Source organism: Akebia trifoliata, chromosome 11, assembly GCF_017979445.1.
Source record: "Akebia trifoliata isolate Shusen 1 chromosome 11, ASM1797944v1, whole genome shotgun sequence".
Classification (NCBI taxonomy): Eukaryota; Viridiplantae; Streptophyta; class Magnoliopsida; order Ranunculales; family Lardizabalaceae; genus Akebia; species Akebia trifoliata.
This window is the reverse complement of record NC_141385.1, coordinates 30349251-30368414: the sequence shown is the minus strand read 5'-3', so window position 1 is coordinate 30368414 and position 19164 is coordinate 30349251. Positions and strand designations below refer to the sequence as shown.

At 34.4% G+C, this 19164-nt stretch overlaps 1 protein-coding gene across 3 annotated transcripts; it reads right to left on the bottom strand.

Moving 5' to 3' along the window:
- Nucleotides 1–437: 437 nt before the first annotated feature.
- LOC147391242 (small ribosomal subunit protein mS47-like) lies at nt 438–17501 on the bottom strand. Of its 3 annotated transcripts, XR_015182523.1 has the most exons (16): nt 17349–17501; nt 17173–17253; nt 16471–16539; nt 16280–16343; nt 15486–15565; nt 12564–12647; nt 8775–8859; nt 5554–5639; nt 5355–5476; nt 3474–3534; nt 2388–2486; nt 2199–2300; nt 2075–2116; nt 1855–1993; nt 900–990; nt 438–808 (listed from the first exon to the last, which is right to left on the bottom strand). XR_015182523.1 is itself a non-coding variant. In XM_086457417.1 (15 exons), exons 1-14 carry the CDS (start codon nt 17460–17462, stop codon nt 1874–1876), a joined length of 1209 nt encoding a protein of 402 aa, XP_086313543.1. In that variant the 5' UTR covers nt 17463–17501; the 3' UTR covers nt 658–990; nt 1855–1873. The 3 variants fall into 3 exon arrangements, 2 of the variants coding, with proteins under 2 accessions (XP_086313543.1, XP_086313544.1); XM_086457417.1 differs by having other exon boundaries at nt 658–990; XM_086457418.1 differs by lacking the exons at nt 15486–15565; nt 16471–16539; nt 17173–17253; nt 17349–17501 and having other exon boundaries at nt 658–990; nt 16280–16339.
- Between the last annotated feature and the right edge of the window lie 1663 nt (nt 17502–19164).

Genomic DNA, 19164 nt, shown 5'->3' with positions numbered 1-19164 from the left:
TTTAATTTCTTAATGGAGAAGAAATTGAGGTGCCATAGAATTGAAGAATATATTTATGAGAGCTGCTATTGACACGCTAACTTTTACTTATATAACACAAATCTATATGTATACAAATGCATAATTTAGTCAAAAGGATTGGTGTGTTGTAAGTAAAAGTTGGCATGTCAATAGAATTTCTCTATACTTATTTACATTTTGGTAGACTATTGTTTCGGGCCATTTTATTATTTATATTTATTGTTTTGATAGTATAAATAAAATAATATTTTTTTTCTCCAAACATTAGTTTAGTTGGTTATGGTGAAGTTTGTTCCATTGTATTTGAGTGCCAAGTTTATCATCCCAATTACTAATCAACATGAATTACATCTCTTCTTCTAGCTCTCTGAAAACCCCAATCTTATTCCTGAGATTTGAATGTTAAGCATAATAAAATTGAAGATAGATAGCCACAATTTGATTAAATTATTGGATTCCTCTATCATTTAGTCTTTTAAATCAATGAGAAGAAAATAAAAATTAAAGCTTCAACCCTATATGACTTTCAAATAAATCAAGGATTGAAGAGGGAGGCCAAGGGGGAATCTCAAAAGGTTCTTGAGATGAAAAAAATTAAGGTGGGGCAGTAAGGGTGGGCTGTTGCTGGGGTGGAGGTTAAAGACAAGGGTATTTTAATAATTTTGTCAGTCTCTCTCTTACATAACATAAGACCACGATCAAGAAGAACAAAATCTGAGAAAACTACTACCCTAGTTTTATTTATTTTCAATGCAGCCCATTAATCAATAGGCAGTCCAATTTCTTCCTGTAAAAGAAAGAATAAGGTAAGGTGTATCTGCAATGTTGAACAATGAAAAATATCATATATTATTTAAACCATTAAATATATATAATACCAAGTATGGGTTTGCCAGCAAGATATCACCACTGCATCATTCTCTACTTGCCAAAAAATGTTGTGATGATGGACATTCTCCAACTTCACATCTGAAAAAGGAAGAAAGTAGTGACATTAATGGACATTAGGATATGATGGATACTAAATCTCATAAACACATCACAAAGTACACGAGACAGTATTTCCTCAGTTCTAATTGCTTCAAATAATAATATTATATTAGTATATAAAAGGAAAATGATATTCCTGCCCCCATCATCCCCTCAAACTCACGATATAGTAGTTGAGATCATATCAGAGTATGAACAAAAAAGGGTAACTTTATGAGACTTGGTAAACAAGTCCAACCGTAATGAAGTGGATGGTGAGTGTGTATTAGTTTCAATGTGCTTTGTCCGTTCATGAACAACAGTAGCGAGGGATTTGTACAACACTTTTATTGTCAGAAAATAAAGGCGTAAAGTCCAAACTACCTCAGCAATAGTATTTTGACCCATAGCTCAATATTCAGCCTCAGAACTAATTAGAGCATGTACGCTTATATAAAACATAAAACATATATCAAAATGAGAGAATATATGGCTACCTAACTAATCATAATCCATTTCTAGTTTGTATCATATCCAATTTAGTAAAACGTGTTTCTTATAAATGGATGTTATGAAAATGTGTAAAAGAACACTTTTGATTATTAAATGAATTTTGTGAGTTTTCCTTGAGTGCTGTGCCCTCTAATAAATGATGGCCACCATAGAAGTATAATAGTTTACTTTGCCCCTCACCACATCATGCATCAGTTTAGCATACCCTACAAAACCATGGGGAATAGCTGATCAATTTACTTAACTCTCATTGAATATATTGTGACTTGACCAGATTTCTTTGGGAATAACTATGGATCAAAACCTAGACATCTGGATGAAATTCAAATTTTATAAAGGAGAATAATATACCTGCACAATTCATCTACAGTCAGACAAAAGCTTCTCGAAATTTTGTGGGTAGCCCTAATTCAGGCTCGAATTCGCTTAGTGGGGAGAAGTAGCTGTCTACCATGTCTTCAGACACTTGGTCTAAGCACGGAGGATCCCACTGCATATGTTGAATTATGAAAATGTTAGTAATCAAAACTAGGCCAAACTTGTTAGTTCATCACACATATATGGTGTATACCTTTGGGGCAAAGTCCTTGTCGACCAATTGTGCTCTAACACCCTAAAAATTTACCCAAAATGAATCATTCAGTAAGGAGGATAAATTATGTACTATTTACACTAAAAAGAAAGAATGACCATACCTCACAGAAGTCATTGGAGATCTGTTTGGTGATCCCTTGAAGGGACATCCGATACTCACGAGCCAGGCATTGATCGAGAGTCTCATGTCTACCTTCTCGTATCTTAACAAGTAGTTAATGTAGGTTTATGTAACAAAGCAATTAGCTGTGTAGAACAAACATAGGAAAAACATGTGAAAAGGGACTTACAGATTTTAAGGAAACCTTCAAACTCAATGGCGAGACTTGTTTTAGTTTCTTGAGCACTGAAGTGCAACATTCATCACATGTTCGACTTGCCTCACTCTCCTGAGAAAGTTTAAAAAATATACATATATTATAGCATAGTCAGAAATAACATGGAAGATTTTCATTCTTTTTCTGTTTTTTATTTTTAATTTCTTATTTATATATTTTGGTTTTTAAGTTGGGAAATGTTTTCAAAAGCCGGCATATAGAAATCGTGCAAATATTAAAATCTCGTGATATTCCTGACAGATTTTTATTAAATAGTGAAGAAAACAATTTTTCATAAGATTTGGTTTATTTTAAGAAATTATAAAAAAATCCAAAGAAATTTTTTCAATTTTTTTGTTCTTTGTTTTTTAAACTTAGGAAAATATCAACAAAATTGGGAAATATTGGACATATTTTTTACAGGTATAAAGAAAACTGGCTATGAAGTGCAGGAAAACAACAAAAACAGCGACACTAACTTGATATGATCTGTGTGTTTGCATGTGTGGGGACCAACAAAAGGATTCACCAGAAAGTTGGCTTACTAAAGTTGTTGATTGAAAATCGAGTTTTGGGAATAAATAGTCTTTTTCCTGTTCAAAAATATGGGGAATAGTTGGTCAATTTTCTCAACTCTCATTGAATAAATCATGACTTGACCAAGACCACAATGGGATATATTTTGGTGCAATCATCACTTTCTTCAAAACACAGTCAGGCATTGTATGAACTAACAAGAATCAAGATCCAGTGGTTATTCACCAAGGTTTTAAAAATTGGTCTTTTAATCTTGATCATCCAACAAACTACTGAGTCAGCTCAGACAATCTTGGTTTCAATGAGAGTCAAAGACAAGTTAATGACTGAGTTAGGGCCAACTCAGGGGAAAAAGTTGAGTCAGAGACAAGTCAGCTTGATCCTAATTAACACTGACCCAGAACTTGGCATACCTAGTTGACTTGGAGGAGTCAACTCAATAATGTAAACTATTTAAAACTATATGTAACTCAAGGAAAAATAATTATAAAAAAAACAAATGCACAAAGATTGATTCCTTACCAAAGCAGCAATGATTTCCTCAACTGTGTCATGACTGAAACATTTGTCGATAGTTTCAATTCTGAACAAATGATACGGAAAGTTGGTTATAGAAATAGAATCACTAGTTAAAGAGCAAAAGTAGTGTCTTTCGATTTAGTACAAAAATACATAATAGAGCCCACTCTAATTACAAGAAGGAATATAAGATAGAACTTCAAATACAAATAATGAAGGCACCAATAACAAAAGTGCACACAGGTTATATCAGTGTTTTAGAAAGAGTACTCAGAACATGGGACATATGCCATGAGGAGGGGGCCCATAACTCATGCATCAAGTCTCAGGCCTTGACTTAAAATTCGAGGCTTAAGACTCGAAGTGCAATGTGACCACAGTGGAGGCTTGTGCATGGCAATTGGATCAGCAGTCAGCAGAACATTATGAAATATTCTTTTGAAAAAAAATTATTCTTTTTCCCCCACAATACCCTTCCCAAATCATGTTTATTGTAAAAAAACTAAAAGAAGATGATTTACGTCATAATTTATATCCTACTAGAAAGAAATTTCAAAAACATCTTTTCCCAGCTTTTCTCATTTTAGGAAATTTGTTCACTCTTTGACTCTAGTCTGATTTTGATTCCACCTCTTCCTGTGGTTTCACTGCAATGAAACTACTAAAGTACTTGCAGAACTCACCCCCACCTCATGTTTCCTTATGAGTACAACAAAATTTCTTTCTCTTCTTTTTCTTTGGTTGTTCTAGTTGTTTTTTATTGGTTTTTCTTCCAACTACTACTTTACTCGAAACTGTGACTCAAGCAAACATTCAGTCATAAACAAAAAAGCTGTAAATATTACTTTACCGCATAGGTAAAGTGTATTTATCATTTTCTGTATTTGTGAACAACGTTTGTTCATCAAATGTTCTCAGAAATATTCGACTTTTTGCTCAATCATGATGCAATGAAAGCATAATTTAGGAAAAAGGAAGAAACTTGGTTAAGCATGGTCTAGTAAATATTTGTGCCCGAGAAATATGAAGCTTTGGAGTAAGGATGAATACTTAATGATTGTAATAAACAATATGTTTATCAATGAAGAAATAAAGAAAAAGGACAGAATGTAGAAGCAATGTTCTCTAAAGTAGTTTTGGACTATTCATCCAATTTGTCTATTTTAATCTTTTTTTTTTTTTCTATTGGCAGTATCACTGTATTAAAAAATTTAGAAGTTGGCATGCCAAACACTGGACAACACCGATCTCAATTTAATGATTGTTTACGCATATCTCAAGGTTTTCTATCAGTTTCGTTTTAACTTAGAATTAAACAAAACTAGAGTCTAAACTACGTTTCTCGGCTATTCTGAACCCAATGGCGAAGTCTGCTCGTCTTAAAAACTTCTCTACCATTCATCAAAGAAAGTTAAAAAAAAAAAAAACTTCTCTACCAAAATTTAGGTATTTTACTCAAATGTTAAAAAAAATTCATTGAGATTTGTAGTGAAATTCAGGTTATTACACTTTGGCACATTTCCATTTGTCTAGGTAACAATATCTATTACAGGCTATAACACCTTAGGGGGGGAAAAGAAGCATATTTGCAAGGTAGACAAATGAATGAATTGAACAATACAAAACACTGAAGCTGAAAACACCTCATTTTGTTGCATTAATCCTCATGATTTAAGAAATGCAGGAATTTATTGAGGAAAACCGGTCTCCTGTTAACTATGAGAGGAAGTGTACGTAATAATTTCAGAACAAATTCATATGAACATAATTTCACATAATCGTACTTTTAGTTGGAATAAAATCCATCTGAGTGAAAAATATATATATATATATATATATGGAAAGGAATGCCTGGAATGGAAAGCGTGCCTAAAGAAAGATTACCTGTGCATGACACTCCTATTATCTGGATAAGCAACGTCACTGTATTTCTCTAATGAACTTTCTATTACAGAAGGGTCATCCGTAACCAAATTACCAAGATGTTCTTGAACCAAAGTAACTCTCTGCGAATAAAAGAAGTAATCATCACACGGCTGAGAAATATAGAAACAAATAAAGAGAAAGGAGCCCAAGAACAAACCGCACTGAGTGAATAATGTGTAGCAAGGCCACAAGCAATCATTTCTGCGCCATTGAGCTTTTCTCCCGTTAGAGCCAAGTATTCCCCTGTAAAGAAAACAAGTGTCTCACATTTGTTAAGGTAGTGGCATGTTACATAGACAAAAGCCACAACACCTCAGATCAATAGAATAAAGGGATAAAATATCACTAAAGTAATATTTTAATATTAGTTTTAAACCAATATTTTAGCACTATTATGAGTAATACAACAAATCACAGCACCTATTTGATGATATAATTTTTATTTTATGTTTGTGCATGCATGTTTGTATCCTTAAAAACATTATAAGTGGAAGTATCTGTATAATTTTAGGAGGGTAGGCAACCTTTATACATTCCTGGATTTTGGAAAATCTTAAATCATAGCCCCAAGTCCCATTTCAATGTCCAACTTTTGGAAGTAGGACTAGTCCCTCCAGATATGCCCCAACAGAACTATTTTTGTGAATGGTACATTAATAATATTAATAGGACTCAACAAGGTAATTAACACTTCAGGAATTTAGTATAAAAGGATTCAAACTCATGGAAAGGGAAAAACCCTAAAGAGACTTCTAGGGATGATGTCTTCTCGGTCAAATCTTTCTATCATTCTTTAGTGGATTTCGCCATTGTCTAACTCTATGGAATTTCCAATAACTATCATTTGGGGCTCAAATGTCACATCCAAGGTATCTTTCTTCATTTGGTCTATGGTTCTGAATAAGATTTTAACCATGGAAAAGGATGAACATGTAGACGCATCGAGCATACTAATAATGGAATTGACGTCACACAAGGTAATGGAAAGGATAAATAGGATGTACTTACCAGGGGAAAAAGTGCAATATTATCGTGGGTATAGGTAACATCAAATATATTTTTTCAGAGGAAATGCTAACGAAGCTTAGACTCAAAAAAGAACTATACATGAGGCCAAACCACATCGAATGGTTAAAAAACAAGATTGATCAATACTTTGCTCTACATTATTGAGAATGGTGACAAAAGGTCACAGGGTTTGAAGCAACTATGGACCAGAATATCACCAAAGCATATTTTGGCTCTATTTTATAGTGTACACAAAATGGGGGGGAGAAGGGGGTGGCGGGAGGTCTAAGTAGTCAGTATGGGTCTGTTTGATTGCATGGAAATTTAATTTCAATGGAATATGGAATCCATGGGAAAATAGTGAGGGAAAATGGGTAGAGTGAAAAAATAAAGATATGGTGTTTGATTGCATCTGAAAAATACCATGAAAAAAATCAAAGAGGAAAAAGAGGAGAGAGCGAGAGAGAGTGAAACGAGGTGGAGCAGATGCGGAGGTGGAGCAAGAGAGAAAGTGAAACGAGGTGGAGGAAGAGGAGAAGAAGAAGGAGGAGGAGGAGGGTGGATGGGCGGCGGTGGATATGACAACGGAGGTGACGGCTATGGCAGTGACAATGACAGTCACGTGATGGTGCCACAGTGGTTGGGAAGATGTTATGGTTTCAATTTTGAGGCGGAATTCATTTTCCCATGGGTGCAGGTGGGAAAATGAATTCAGCCATTGATGGAATTTGGGATGAGAATGGAAATCCATTTTCCATGGAAAAATCCAATCAAACACATGGAAATGTGATTTCTCACCCATTTTCCATGCGTAATCAGACACACCCTACTTTTTGCACAATGGATTTCTTTTCCAGGGAAAAATGTGTGCAAAAATGTTCTTTGTATGATTTGATTATGAGAAGTACAACAACATTCATGGGAGAGAATGACGAAGCTAAGACAATTCCAAAGCTATGGCTGATAAACATAGGAAGGAATGGGCCTTCAATGAATCAGATTGGGTTATGATCTTCTTAAGAAGAGAATGATTGCATGTGCATATCTCAAGCTGCAAAAGGTGGGTCATTTCTAGACTTCGGAACGGATGAACAAAGATGTCTTTCAAATTAATTTACTGATGATTGGGATATGTCTCAAATTCTTGGTGTCTCAGACATCTGTGCTTTTCATGGTGAAATACCACAACAGAGCCTAGAATTTACTCAAAATCAAAGAGTGAAAATTGAGCACTAAAGACCTTGAGGAAATGACATGGAAAACATCAATAATTCTCGATCAAATTGAAGAACCAACCTAATTCAGATAATCCATGGATTATAACAACATACTAGACAAAGTCTACAGCTCGTTCGACTCATAAGACTTGATGAACTCAATAGGATTGAGTTCTCCCCAGCTTAAGGAGGATGACATAGGCCACAAATAATGGTGTTCCGGTCTATTCATTTTATTTCCTTTCAAAGTTGAGTCAGAATTAATGAGGGTACTTTATTATATTACTATACTTACATTTAGTCCCATTAAATGTTAAGAAAATTTTAATTTTTTTTAGTATAGGAGTCAAATTCGTTCAAGGAGGTTCAAAACCCTAAAGAGACCTTTTGGGAGCTACTTTGGGTCTTTTCGGTTGACAATCCTTGTTTCTATTACTTTTTGTTAACTTCATTTCTGTTGGGACTAGCACTACCAAATCAATGTGTATCCACTATTTTAAAATCACTAGTCAATGATGGTGCCCTTGCATATATATATATCCTTATATTGATTGGAGTACCACGAGCAACGAGACTTTTACATAGGAAAACAGAAGATTTCCTGTCCCATCTTCTTGTCCATCACTTGCACACTAAAGAGATGAGGATCTGTCTCTCCTCTCCTTTCATATGCCTTCCCAGTGGTAATGGAGAAAAGGATTCAAATGATGAGGACCCAGTGCTACTAGAAGGCCTAGAATATAGTTCAACCACTTTATCATTGTTGGGCTTCAGCAAAGGTGTAGAGAGTTTCCTTGAAGGTTTGTTTTATGAAGCAAATATTGCATTATAAACTAACCTTAATATTTGTATCCAATTTTCTTACAAGTAATACCGATAAAGCAGGGATACTAGACAAGAAAAGAAAGGCACATATCGATCTTCTATTTACCCACTGAAAAGTTCAGGTTAACTGCACATTGGAGCCTACAACAAAATAGAACCTAAAAAAGCACTTGGCAAATAATAACAAGAGCTTCTATTGCCACACCAAGTTTTACTAACGGCACCCCAAATGTGTGCTAATTATTTGGTGATTTACATATGAATTGGGGTGGCGTTACCAAAATTTGGTATGGCAAAAGAATCTCTCATAAAAATTAAAAGGACTTACCAAGGTAACCAGGAAGATGTGAAAGGTAAAAGGAAGCTCCAGCATCTGGATGGAAACCAATTTGAGTTTCGGGAGTTGCAAAAATCTGCAGTTTGTCTGAATGATGTGAGAAACCAAATCCCGTCCGCAAAACAAAAATGAAATGAGAAATGACACAACAAACAGAGTAATATAAAATTAAGGAAAAATTACTTAATGGACCCTGTGGTACGGACTTTTTTGTAAATGCACCCGGACTTTTGGGCATATATTAACAACCCAAATAGTACAATCTTTCTTTCTTAATGCCACCTCAGCCCTATAAAAGGTCAAACTCAAATCATTGAGATCAATCATTCAAATCGTTGAGATCCACCACTTAGATAGTTGATCTGACGATTTGAATCATCAATCTCAGCGATTCATGTTCAAGCATTGAGGTCAATGAATGATAATAGATTGTAAAAGGTAGATCTCAATGATTAGATCAAAGGTGATCTCAACAGATTGAATTGTTGATCTCAACGATTGTAAAAGATCAATCTCAATAATTGGATCAAAGGTAATCTCAACGATTTGAACTATTGACATCAAGAATTTGAATCATCGATCTCAGCAATTTGAATCTTTGACCTCAACAATTGAAAGGGGGTGAAGGGGGCATTAAGAAAGAAAGTGTTTACTTATTGGACTGCCATTTTAGCACCCAATAGGTAGTGGGTATAGATAGAAATCCCTTCGTTGGGATTCATGAAGTAATTTCCCTAAAATAAAACCCAAAAGCCAACATTCACCATGGTTCATTCTAGCAATCTATCATTGTGAAGAGGCAACAAAGAAAGAATACTTAAAATCTTTCAACAAAAAACCAGAATTTAAGTCCTGCACATGAACAACAACCCAAGAATGGATTATTGCATATGAATAATAATAAAAAAACGAAAGAAAAACTTCATGAAATGCGATTTCACGACCCGAAGATTTATCAAATGACCTACCTCAAATGAGGCAAATTCAGTAACCATAGGCCTCGTACCAAGCTCTAGCTAACCAAAGTTTCCACACTATTAGATGAGCCTAAAAAGTATGAGGAACTACACTGTCAAGTGTTTGATTTATTGAGAAAGAGATTGATTAGAGAGAGCACGAGCCCATGTGCTGTCCCACCCTCCCCAAACCAAAAAAAGACAGAAGTTGGCACATGTGCAAAGATAGTGGTACCTCAACAAGATACCATCAAATTACCACTTCCCTATTTCCATGAGTAGATGGCATGCCAGACATCTTACATAGTGCTAACATTCTCTCAAAGATAAATTTACGAAGAGTTTTACCATCAAATTTGAATTCGGACGGGTGATTAATGGATGAAAACTTTCAAGATAAAGGTGGACCATGTGAGTGGTTGATTATGCCATTCAGATTTTCCAATGCACCTAGCACATTCATGAGAATGATGACCCAAGTACTTTGTTCCCTTATTGGTAAGTTCTTTGTGGTTTATTTTGATGATATCCTTACATATTCAGTGCCACTCCACACTTACATGTTGAACATTTATGCCAAGTTTTACATGTCTAACGTAAAGAGTAGCCTATGTAAACATGAAAAAGTGCCCATTCTTTACAGACAGATGTATCATTTGTCGGTTATGTAGTACCTTTAAAGAAGGTAATGGTAGATGAAGAGAAGGTGAAAACACTCACCAAGTGGCCAGAACCTCACACTATCACATAAATGTACGGAGTTTCCATGATTTGGCAATGTTTTATTCGTAATTAAAAGAGTCCTATAGCATCCGTGACTGATTGTATGAAGAAAACATAACATAAGTTCCCTTACTTGCACTTCCCAAGTTTGAGAAGATTTTTGAGGTGGAATGTGGCATTTTGGGCATGGGTCTTAACTCCTAAGTCGAGAGGGATGACCTATTTCCTATTTTAGCAAGAAGTTATGGGATGCTAAGAAGCCGTCTACTTATGATGTGGAACTTTATGCGGTAGTAGAAGTGTTGGGTCATTGGAAACACTATTTGATACACCATGAGTTTGCCCTTTGATCCAATCATGAAGCATTAAAGTATTTGTTCGCCCAAAATAACCTTAATCATTTCCATGCTAAGTGAGCAGTGTATTTATAGAAGTATACATTCCTGATATGTGAACATAAATCAAAAAGTCAGAATCGGGCAGCAGATTCAATTATATAGGAGGGGAACACGACTTAGCACTATATCCGTAGACGTTGCGGGGTTGAAGCCATCAAAGAACTCTACAAAGATTATCCTTATTTCAGCCAAGTGCTTCAACAATGTCAACAAGGAGCAGCACTACAAGCAAATTTATTTTTCATGACAGTTTCCTTTTTAAGGGGTCAAGGTCGTACAAACCGGAAAGTTGTTTAAGAGAAAAATAATCATACAATTGCATAATGGAGGACTTAACAGGATATTTTGGGAGAGAGAAACTCTTTACCTAGTAGAATAGAAGTATTGTTGGCCAAAGGTAAAGGCGAAAAGTAGCACAACTTGTGGAGAGATGTTGTATATACCAAGTCTCAAAGGGGCTCAAAATACCAGCCTTCATACTCCATTACCCCTACTAACTGCACCATGGATTAATGTTTCTATCGATTTTGTTAAGGGACTTCCAAAGACACCGAGAAGTATGGATTCTATTTTTGTTGTCGACAGATTTTCTAAAATGTTCCATTTTATTCCGTATAGGAAGACCATGAATGCTTCACATGTGGTGTGCCTAAAACTATCACATCTGGTCAAAATGTCAATTTTTTTAGCCACTTTTGGCGGACTTTGTAAAAAAGTATGGTTACAAAGTTACAATGTTCAGTGTCTACCACCCACAAATGGAAGGACAAACTGAAGTTGTTTACTGCAGCTTTTGGTACCTACTTAAAAGCATTGTTGGATAGAGCATTTCACAATGGGACGCATTTCACAATGGGACCAAAATCACCATTTGAAGTTGTTTACGGAAGGACTCCTCAACATGTGTTAGATCTGGTCTCACTACTTCTTCAAGGAAAAAAAAAAGTCACAATGCAAGGCTGAAGATTGGTTCAATTCAAATCATCAAGAAGATTAATGACAACGCCTACAGTGTAGCAATACCCGATGGGTTGAACATCATATCGGTGTTAAACATATCCGATACATTGGATTATCATGGAGAGTATGAAGAGGATACTTGGACCAATCATTGCAAGAAAGCGATGACACCGAAGATGCAGAATGAAATTCATCGCACAGCCTCCGTCAAGACGATGAGAACACGACAAGGAGAGCATGGCAAAAGGATTGCCCCATGACAGAGAACACATAGATCGCAGAACCCGAACTCAAGCTGAGTAGGGAGATGTTCAAAATGTACATTACAGACAATTCGATGGGAGTCAAGTCCCTCTCAACCTAGGGAGAATGATGCGGCCCAGATCACAGCCATAGCCATGTGTTCACAGAAAAAACATGCATGACCAAGGAAGAATACATTCTTGCATTTTAATATGAGGAGACCGATAGCTTCAGTGGCATACTGGCATACAAATTATAAAGAAGTTCAACTAGTGTTTGAAGTCATGAGTGCATATGTAAGACTTGACAAGGATGTGTGATAAAGTTATTGATGACTCTCTCGTGCAAAAGAAGTAAGCACTACAGAAAATTGAATAAGAAATAGTTTCCTCCTCATTTAACTATTTAAAGCAAAACATTCATCATCAAAGTAGTATCGCCAAAATTTTGGGGTACAATTTATAGCATACAATAGAGGCAATTAAAATGTTGATACATACAGTTTTATCAGTTGCGACCCGCAATGTCCCAGGGATTGAAACCCCTGCTCCTCCTCCCATGGTAACACCATCTAAAAGAGCCACCTACATGGAATCCTTCACCAGATGAAGATTAACAATGCCTAGTCTTGAGGCACCAAGCATTAAATTTAAAGTCAACTCCAGAAGAAGAAGAAAACAAAACAATGATTAAGTCTTTAATTTATGCAGGTAATTCACAACATGGAGTGTTTATATTTCTCCTTTCCTTCCCCATATTCCTATCTTGTAGAAGAAGACAACCTTCATTCTCTTCCTCAAGCCCAAGTATATCACTCACAACCATAATCTTCACAACTTGAAGAGTCCACCATGGGTGATCTGTAAAAATCTGCTCCTCCTCCCATGGTAACACCATCCACAAGAGCCACCAACATGGAATCCTTCAATAGATGAAGCTTAACAATGTCTAGTCTTGAGACACCAAGAATTAAATTTGAAGTCAACTCCAAAGGAAGAAGAAAATAAAACAATGATTAAGTCTTTAATTTATGCAAGTAATTGACAACAGGGAGTGTTTATATTTCTCCTTTCCCTCCCCATATTCCTATCTTGTAGAAGAAGACAACCTTCATTCTCTTCCTCAGGCCCAAGTATATCACTCACAAACATAATCTTCACAACTTGAAGAGTACACCATGGGTGAGCTGTAGAAATCTGCTCCTCCTCCCATGGTAACACCATCCAAAAGAGCCACCAACATGGAATCCTTCAATAGATGAAGATTAACAATGCCTAGTCTTGAGACATCAAGAATTAAATTTGAAGTCAACTCCAATAGAAAAAGAAAAGAAAACAATGATTAAGTCTTTCATTTATGCAAGTAATTGACAACAGGGAGTGTTTATATTTCTCCTTTCCCTCCCCATATTCCTATCTTGTAGAAGAAGACACCTTCGTTCTCTTTCTCAAGCCCAAGTATACTCTATCAATCACAACCATAATCTTCACAACTTGAAGAGTACACCATGGGTGATCTGTAGAAATCTAACCTAGGGTTTAGAGAAGATAAAGAGAGAAAGAAGAGAAAAGAAATTCCAAAAAATTGATGATTTATTTCTCCTTGTAACTTGTATATATAAGTTACAAAAAAATAGGAAAAGACAAAAAAGGACATGAACATAAATAAACATAAATCAGAGGAACTAAAGGAACTAAATAAAAATAAAACTATCACTAATAACACTCCCCCTCAAGCTGGTGCAAAGATATCACACATGCCCAACTTACCCATAAGGCTATCAAAATTGGCTTGACCCAAGGCTTTAGTGAGGACATCGGCTAACTGTTGTGAGGTAGGAACGAAAATGGTGCAAATCTCATCAGAAGTAACTTCCTCCTTGATGAAATGACGGTCGACCTCAATATGCTTGGCGCGATCAATGTTAAAAATCTGGTTCTATGGTGAAATCCCAAGAACTAAGAGTAATGAAGAATCTCTACGTCGAGCAAAACAGACTACAAACTTCAATCTAGGTTTGAAATTGATGGAAATCAATTGCAAACACTAAAATTAAGAACCAATATCAGGTTCTTATGCTAAAAAAAAAACAAAAAAATGGTAGAAAAGTCTCTTCTTCTTTTTTATTAATCGATTTTAAAAAAAATTAACTTACTAAATTTGTTTATTGAAGCTCCTTATATAGATAACTCCATAACAACTTAGAAACCTTCAAAATACTAAAAAATAACTTGCTAATCTATTTATAACATATTACTAACCTTCTAATCCTATTAAAACTCAATTTGGACATCTAAAAAGACTTCTAATTATAAGCTAAAGATTAAAAACAAATTAGAAACTAACTAGGACAAAAAACTTTCTGAAATTGAAATATAAACTAACTGGAGTACTTAAACAACTTAAAAAATAGAAATCTAATAAAAGAAAGAGTCCTAAGAGAAGTTGGCCTAGGTCTTGAGGACCAGTCAAAGATTGGGTCGAGTTGACTCGGTCAAACCGATTTGACTCCATCAATGTTGCTTATTTCTTTTTTCGACGCTTCTTAACTTGATCATAATAAGTGTCAGCAAGCCAATCTACATCAGATCTCTAAATTACAAACCATATCCCACCTAGCAACGAAATCCTCAAAGAAAAATCTTTTAAAAACTCTATACAATTTATCCTAGAAGAACAAAAGACTCAAAATGGCCAATAATAGATCGTGAATCGCAAGCTCTTTCCTCTAAAAAATACATCAATTTCTCTTCTTCCAAATTCCCCAACAAATGGTGAGCGGGGTGAGACTCCAAAGGATCCGTTTTGCACCTCTGAAAAAGTAACCCCATGCCTCAAAAAGCTCCTTAATCGGCCTCAAAAAACAGCCCTTCAAACCAAGCAAACCTTGCAGTCCTTGTATCCCTGAAAAGTGCATATCAGGCTGCAATACTCCCTTTTCTATTAACTCTTTTATATTTCATATCATGCAATTTGGTCATTTGAGTGTTGTTTAGCTGCTGTTGATTTGATTTCAACAGACTCCATCAACAAAAAAAAGCTTCCTCTGAATAGATCCTTCAACTTATTAGTAGGGAAGGAATATAATGGAACTCCCTGATCATCCTAATAGTTCTTGGAAGAGGTGAGATCTATCATGCTCAAATATAACTCAAATCAGGGCAAGTTGACATAATTGTAAAATAAAAAATAAAAAATTGATCAGCATTTCAGTATTCATCTCAACATCAATAAAAGCCAATAAATTGTAAAACTGTTATTATTTCATTATATCAATATCTAAATGAGCATGAGGAAGAACGAGAAATTGCTTGATATATAACCATTTCCAAATCACTTTTCATGGATCATCAACAAGACCACACCAATCTCTACAACTAACATCACATTTTGGGAATACTTGAGAAATCTAGAAAACTCACATTTGGCTTCAAATATGTGCCTACAAGGTATATGAAACTATATATTGTCCTGAAAAAGTCTTTACATTCTTCCATTTTCCCTGCACAGAGTGAGCTATTGTTCACAAGACTATCCAGAAACATGCATCAATTGGAAATCTGATGGATAAATGAAAGTTTGAAACCATAAAGCTAAGAGAAAAGGATCTGAGTAAAATCTAAAGTCAATATAGTATGTCATTGTTTTCTTGTGTTGAACAATGATGAAGCCAAAACAAATTCTCTCAAAAGCCCAATCAATTATTCTCAAACATGTTGGATAGTATCATGAGAACTTTTACCATTTATTTTAGGTTTTCTAATTTTTATAGCATGCATGGTATCAAGTTTCCATTGGTTCACAAAATGTTACATTCAAAAGAAATCAACACGAAATATCAGTTACATTTTTTCTGTATATAAAGTATAAATAACTGTTCAATTCACCCAAAATTTCGATTAAGGGTAAATTTTGTCTGAAATGTTATAATTTCTATATATAAAATGAAATGTTTTTTGGGGGTGAATATTTCCATTCTTGAGCATAGAGTCCCCTCCAAATCACATACTTTTACCAGAATTTCTAGCAATTTTAAAGGAAAAAAATCAATATACTTCCATTTGTTGTTGGAAAAATTTACTACATTGATCAGCTGAGCAGATCATTCTTCACTAATTCAAGGTTAGTGATGAATCATTTTTCAAAAGGGTGGTAATCATACAGAAACTTGAGATTTGCTACATGGGTCCTACTAACAAAACCAATCATTATGTACCTTGATTTATTAAATTATAGAGAGCAACAACATCTCCACCGGCACAAAACGCCCTGCCACTGCCCTACACAGTTCCAAAATGTTGCACAAGCATCTCTTTTAGCATATTGTGGATATAGATAAGAAAGGAACCAAAAGGGACAAAATGGCAACAACCCAATATCTGAAAGCAGACCAGAATTCAAACTTACCTTCATTACAACGAACCCGATATCGGGATTTTCTTCCCATGATTCATATAGTTTCTTCAACCGAGCAGACTGACAAAGAAGACAAAAAGTCTAACCTCAATATATAATTGTCTATAATGGGTTTTAACCAAACACCAAAACAACAGAGAAAAAAAAAGTATGAAATAAAATAGATACATCACACAATCTGAGTACTGCGGGAAGTTATAGTAGAAAAAGAATTAAAAATACTATAATGGGTGTCAAACAACTACGAAAACAAGAAATATTCTGACAAAAGACATGGAACAATAAAGTATATAAATAAATAAAAAGTTTTATCGAGAGCATTTAGAGCAGAAGAAAAACAAAATTAAAATCAACACACAATCTCCTATAATGGGTGTTAAACAAGTACCAAAACAACAAATATCTTGACAGTTGAAAGAAAAAATCACAAATATAAAGTAATAAACCACACAATTTTGAGCATTTAGAGAAGGAGAAGAACAGAAACTAACATCAATTATACAAACCAAATACCAAAACAACAAATATTCTGACAGAAAACATTGAACTATGAATTAAAAAATTAAACTTTTTTATTGAGAACATTTAGAGAATAAGAAGAACAAAACTAACATCAATTATACAATTTTCTATAATCCAAAATAACAAATATTCTGAGAGAAAAAACATAAAGATAAAAGTAATAAACCACACCATTTGAGTATTAAGAGCATTTAGAGAAGAGGGTCTATTTAGAATCGCAACTCGAGAGCTAGCTTTTCCTTCAACGAGAACCTGATGAAACAGGTACAGGAAGAAAAAAAAAAAAAAACAAATCAGATATTTGAAGATTCAACTTTTTTAAATGGGTTTTTCGTTTGGAATCTCACTTGGCTTTCGAAATCATCTGTGTAATCGAAGATGTTGGTACGAACAGAGAAGCTTCTGCAGTGGAGGACAAACTGAGCGGAAGGAAGAGAACGTCTATGTAACAACCTCAGCATTTCTTCCGCTAATAATTTCTTTCAGAGATGCAGATACTTCCCCGAGTTTTTAAACTGATGACATACCCTTGACTTTAGTCTTGAATGAGAGAAAAATATAAATTGACCAAACACCCTCACTTTTAACCTTTTCATTAAAATGCTCGTCTTTTTGTTCCCCTAAAGGCCATTGCCTTCAACCACCAAGACAACTTCTCTCTTTTTTTCCTTTTTTTTTAAAGAGTGAGTCTAGACTAATTCGGTAATATTTCAAAAACATGATCCAATGCCACAGGCCTATAGAGGAAGAAATTCTAAGAATTTTGACAAAAAAAAAAAAATATTCATTGTTGAATTTTAATTTTAAGTTTTTGGAGTTGAGTAGCTATCCCATTTCAAAATGTTTGATTAAGCTTAAAAGAATGAATATGAACTTTAAAATGAAATCTAAAAGATTGTTGTGTTGGATTGCCAATGTGGTAATCCGTGTGGATGAAACTATCCTCAGTAAGATTTGAAAATCTTACTTAGTAGGGAAAGTGGTTTTTTTTTTTTTTTTTTCCTTTTTTGCTTTTTTAACCTATTAAACCTTTTCAAGCTTGTTTACATGCTCCTCAAAACTCTATCATATTCTTGATGTTTAATTGTTAAAGGAGATTGAATTTTAAGTTGAAAATCGTGTAAGAAGTTTGTGACTTCGGAGTTGAAAATTATGGGATTTTGAGGAAAAATCAAGGTATTTTTTTTCTCCAAATGATGAAACATGGGCATTTCAATAATTTTATCTTAGCCTGTCATAGAAAACATGTTAGAGCATGATATGCATTGTCTCATACTCTCTCATTGTTGGTGTACCTCATCACAAATGGAAGACTGTGATGGAGATTGATATATTTAGAACATATCAATTAATATTCTTTACATTAAAAATGATTGTAGGGAAGATATTTAAATTTAAATATTATTAGTGATTAATGTTAATTATGATTTTTAAATTAGCCTTGCCTTTTATATATTGATTGATGTAATCTCTACAAATATCCTATTACGCGCTCTTGTAATGATCATCTAAGAATTTTCAATAGAATTATTTCTTTATGATATATTTAAATTATAACTATTAATATTTTCTATATTAGAAAATAGAAATGATTAGTGCCCGTGCCGAAGGCACAAACATCCTCTTTGGGATAAAAGGGGTAAAAAAGAAAAAATAATAGAGTTTAAAGGGCATTATTGAAAATGGGGTAAAAGTGGAAAGATAGTAAAATTGGACAACTATTATTGAAAATGAGAAAGGAAAGGCAATAATATATTTCCTCTCTCATTTTCAATCTGAGTTTTATGTATATTATTTTACAGATGTAGGAAGGTTTAACAAATTGTTGACAAAGATATTTCTTTCATAATTAATCTATTAGCTTAATGTTTTTTGAGTAGACGATATGGTCGACTTTGCTGTTCTTCCAGTTGATATAAATTTTTCCTAGGTGTGATCAAGTAAAAGTTTTAACTTGGCCACAACATCATCTTATGCAATGGTTGTGATTGTGATTCTTATAAAAAAAAAATAGTATTCTCTTATATAGAAATCAATAAATACCAAAACCATTAGTTAAAGGTCCTTCAATCACATGGCGGTCCTTCTTCTAAAAATGTATGTTACTGTCTAACTTCCATTATTTTTTGTTAGAAGGCCAAAATTAATGAATGATTTATGTGT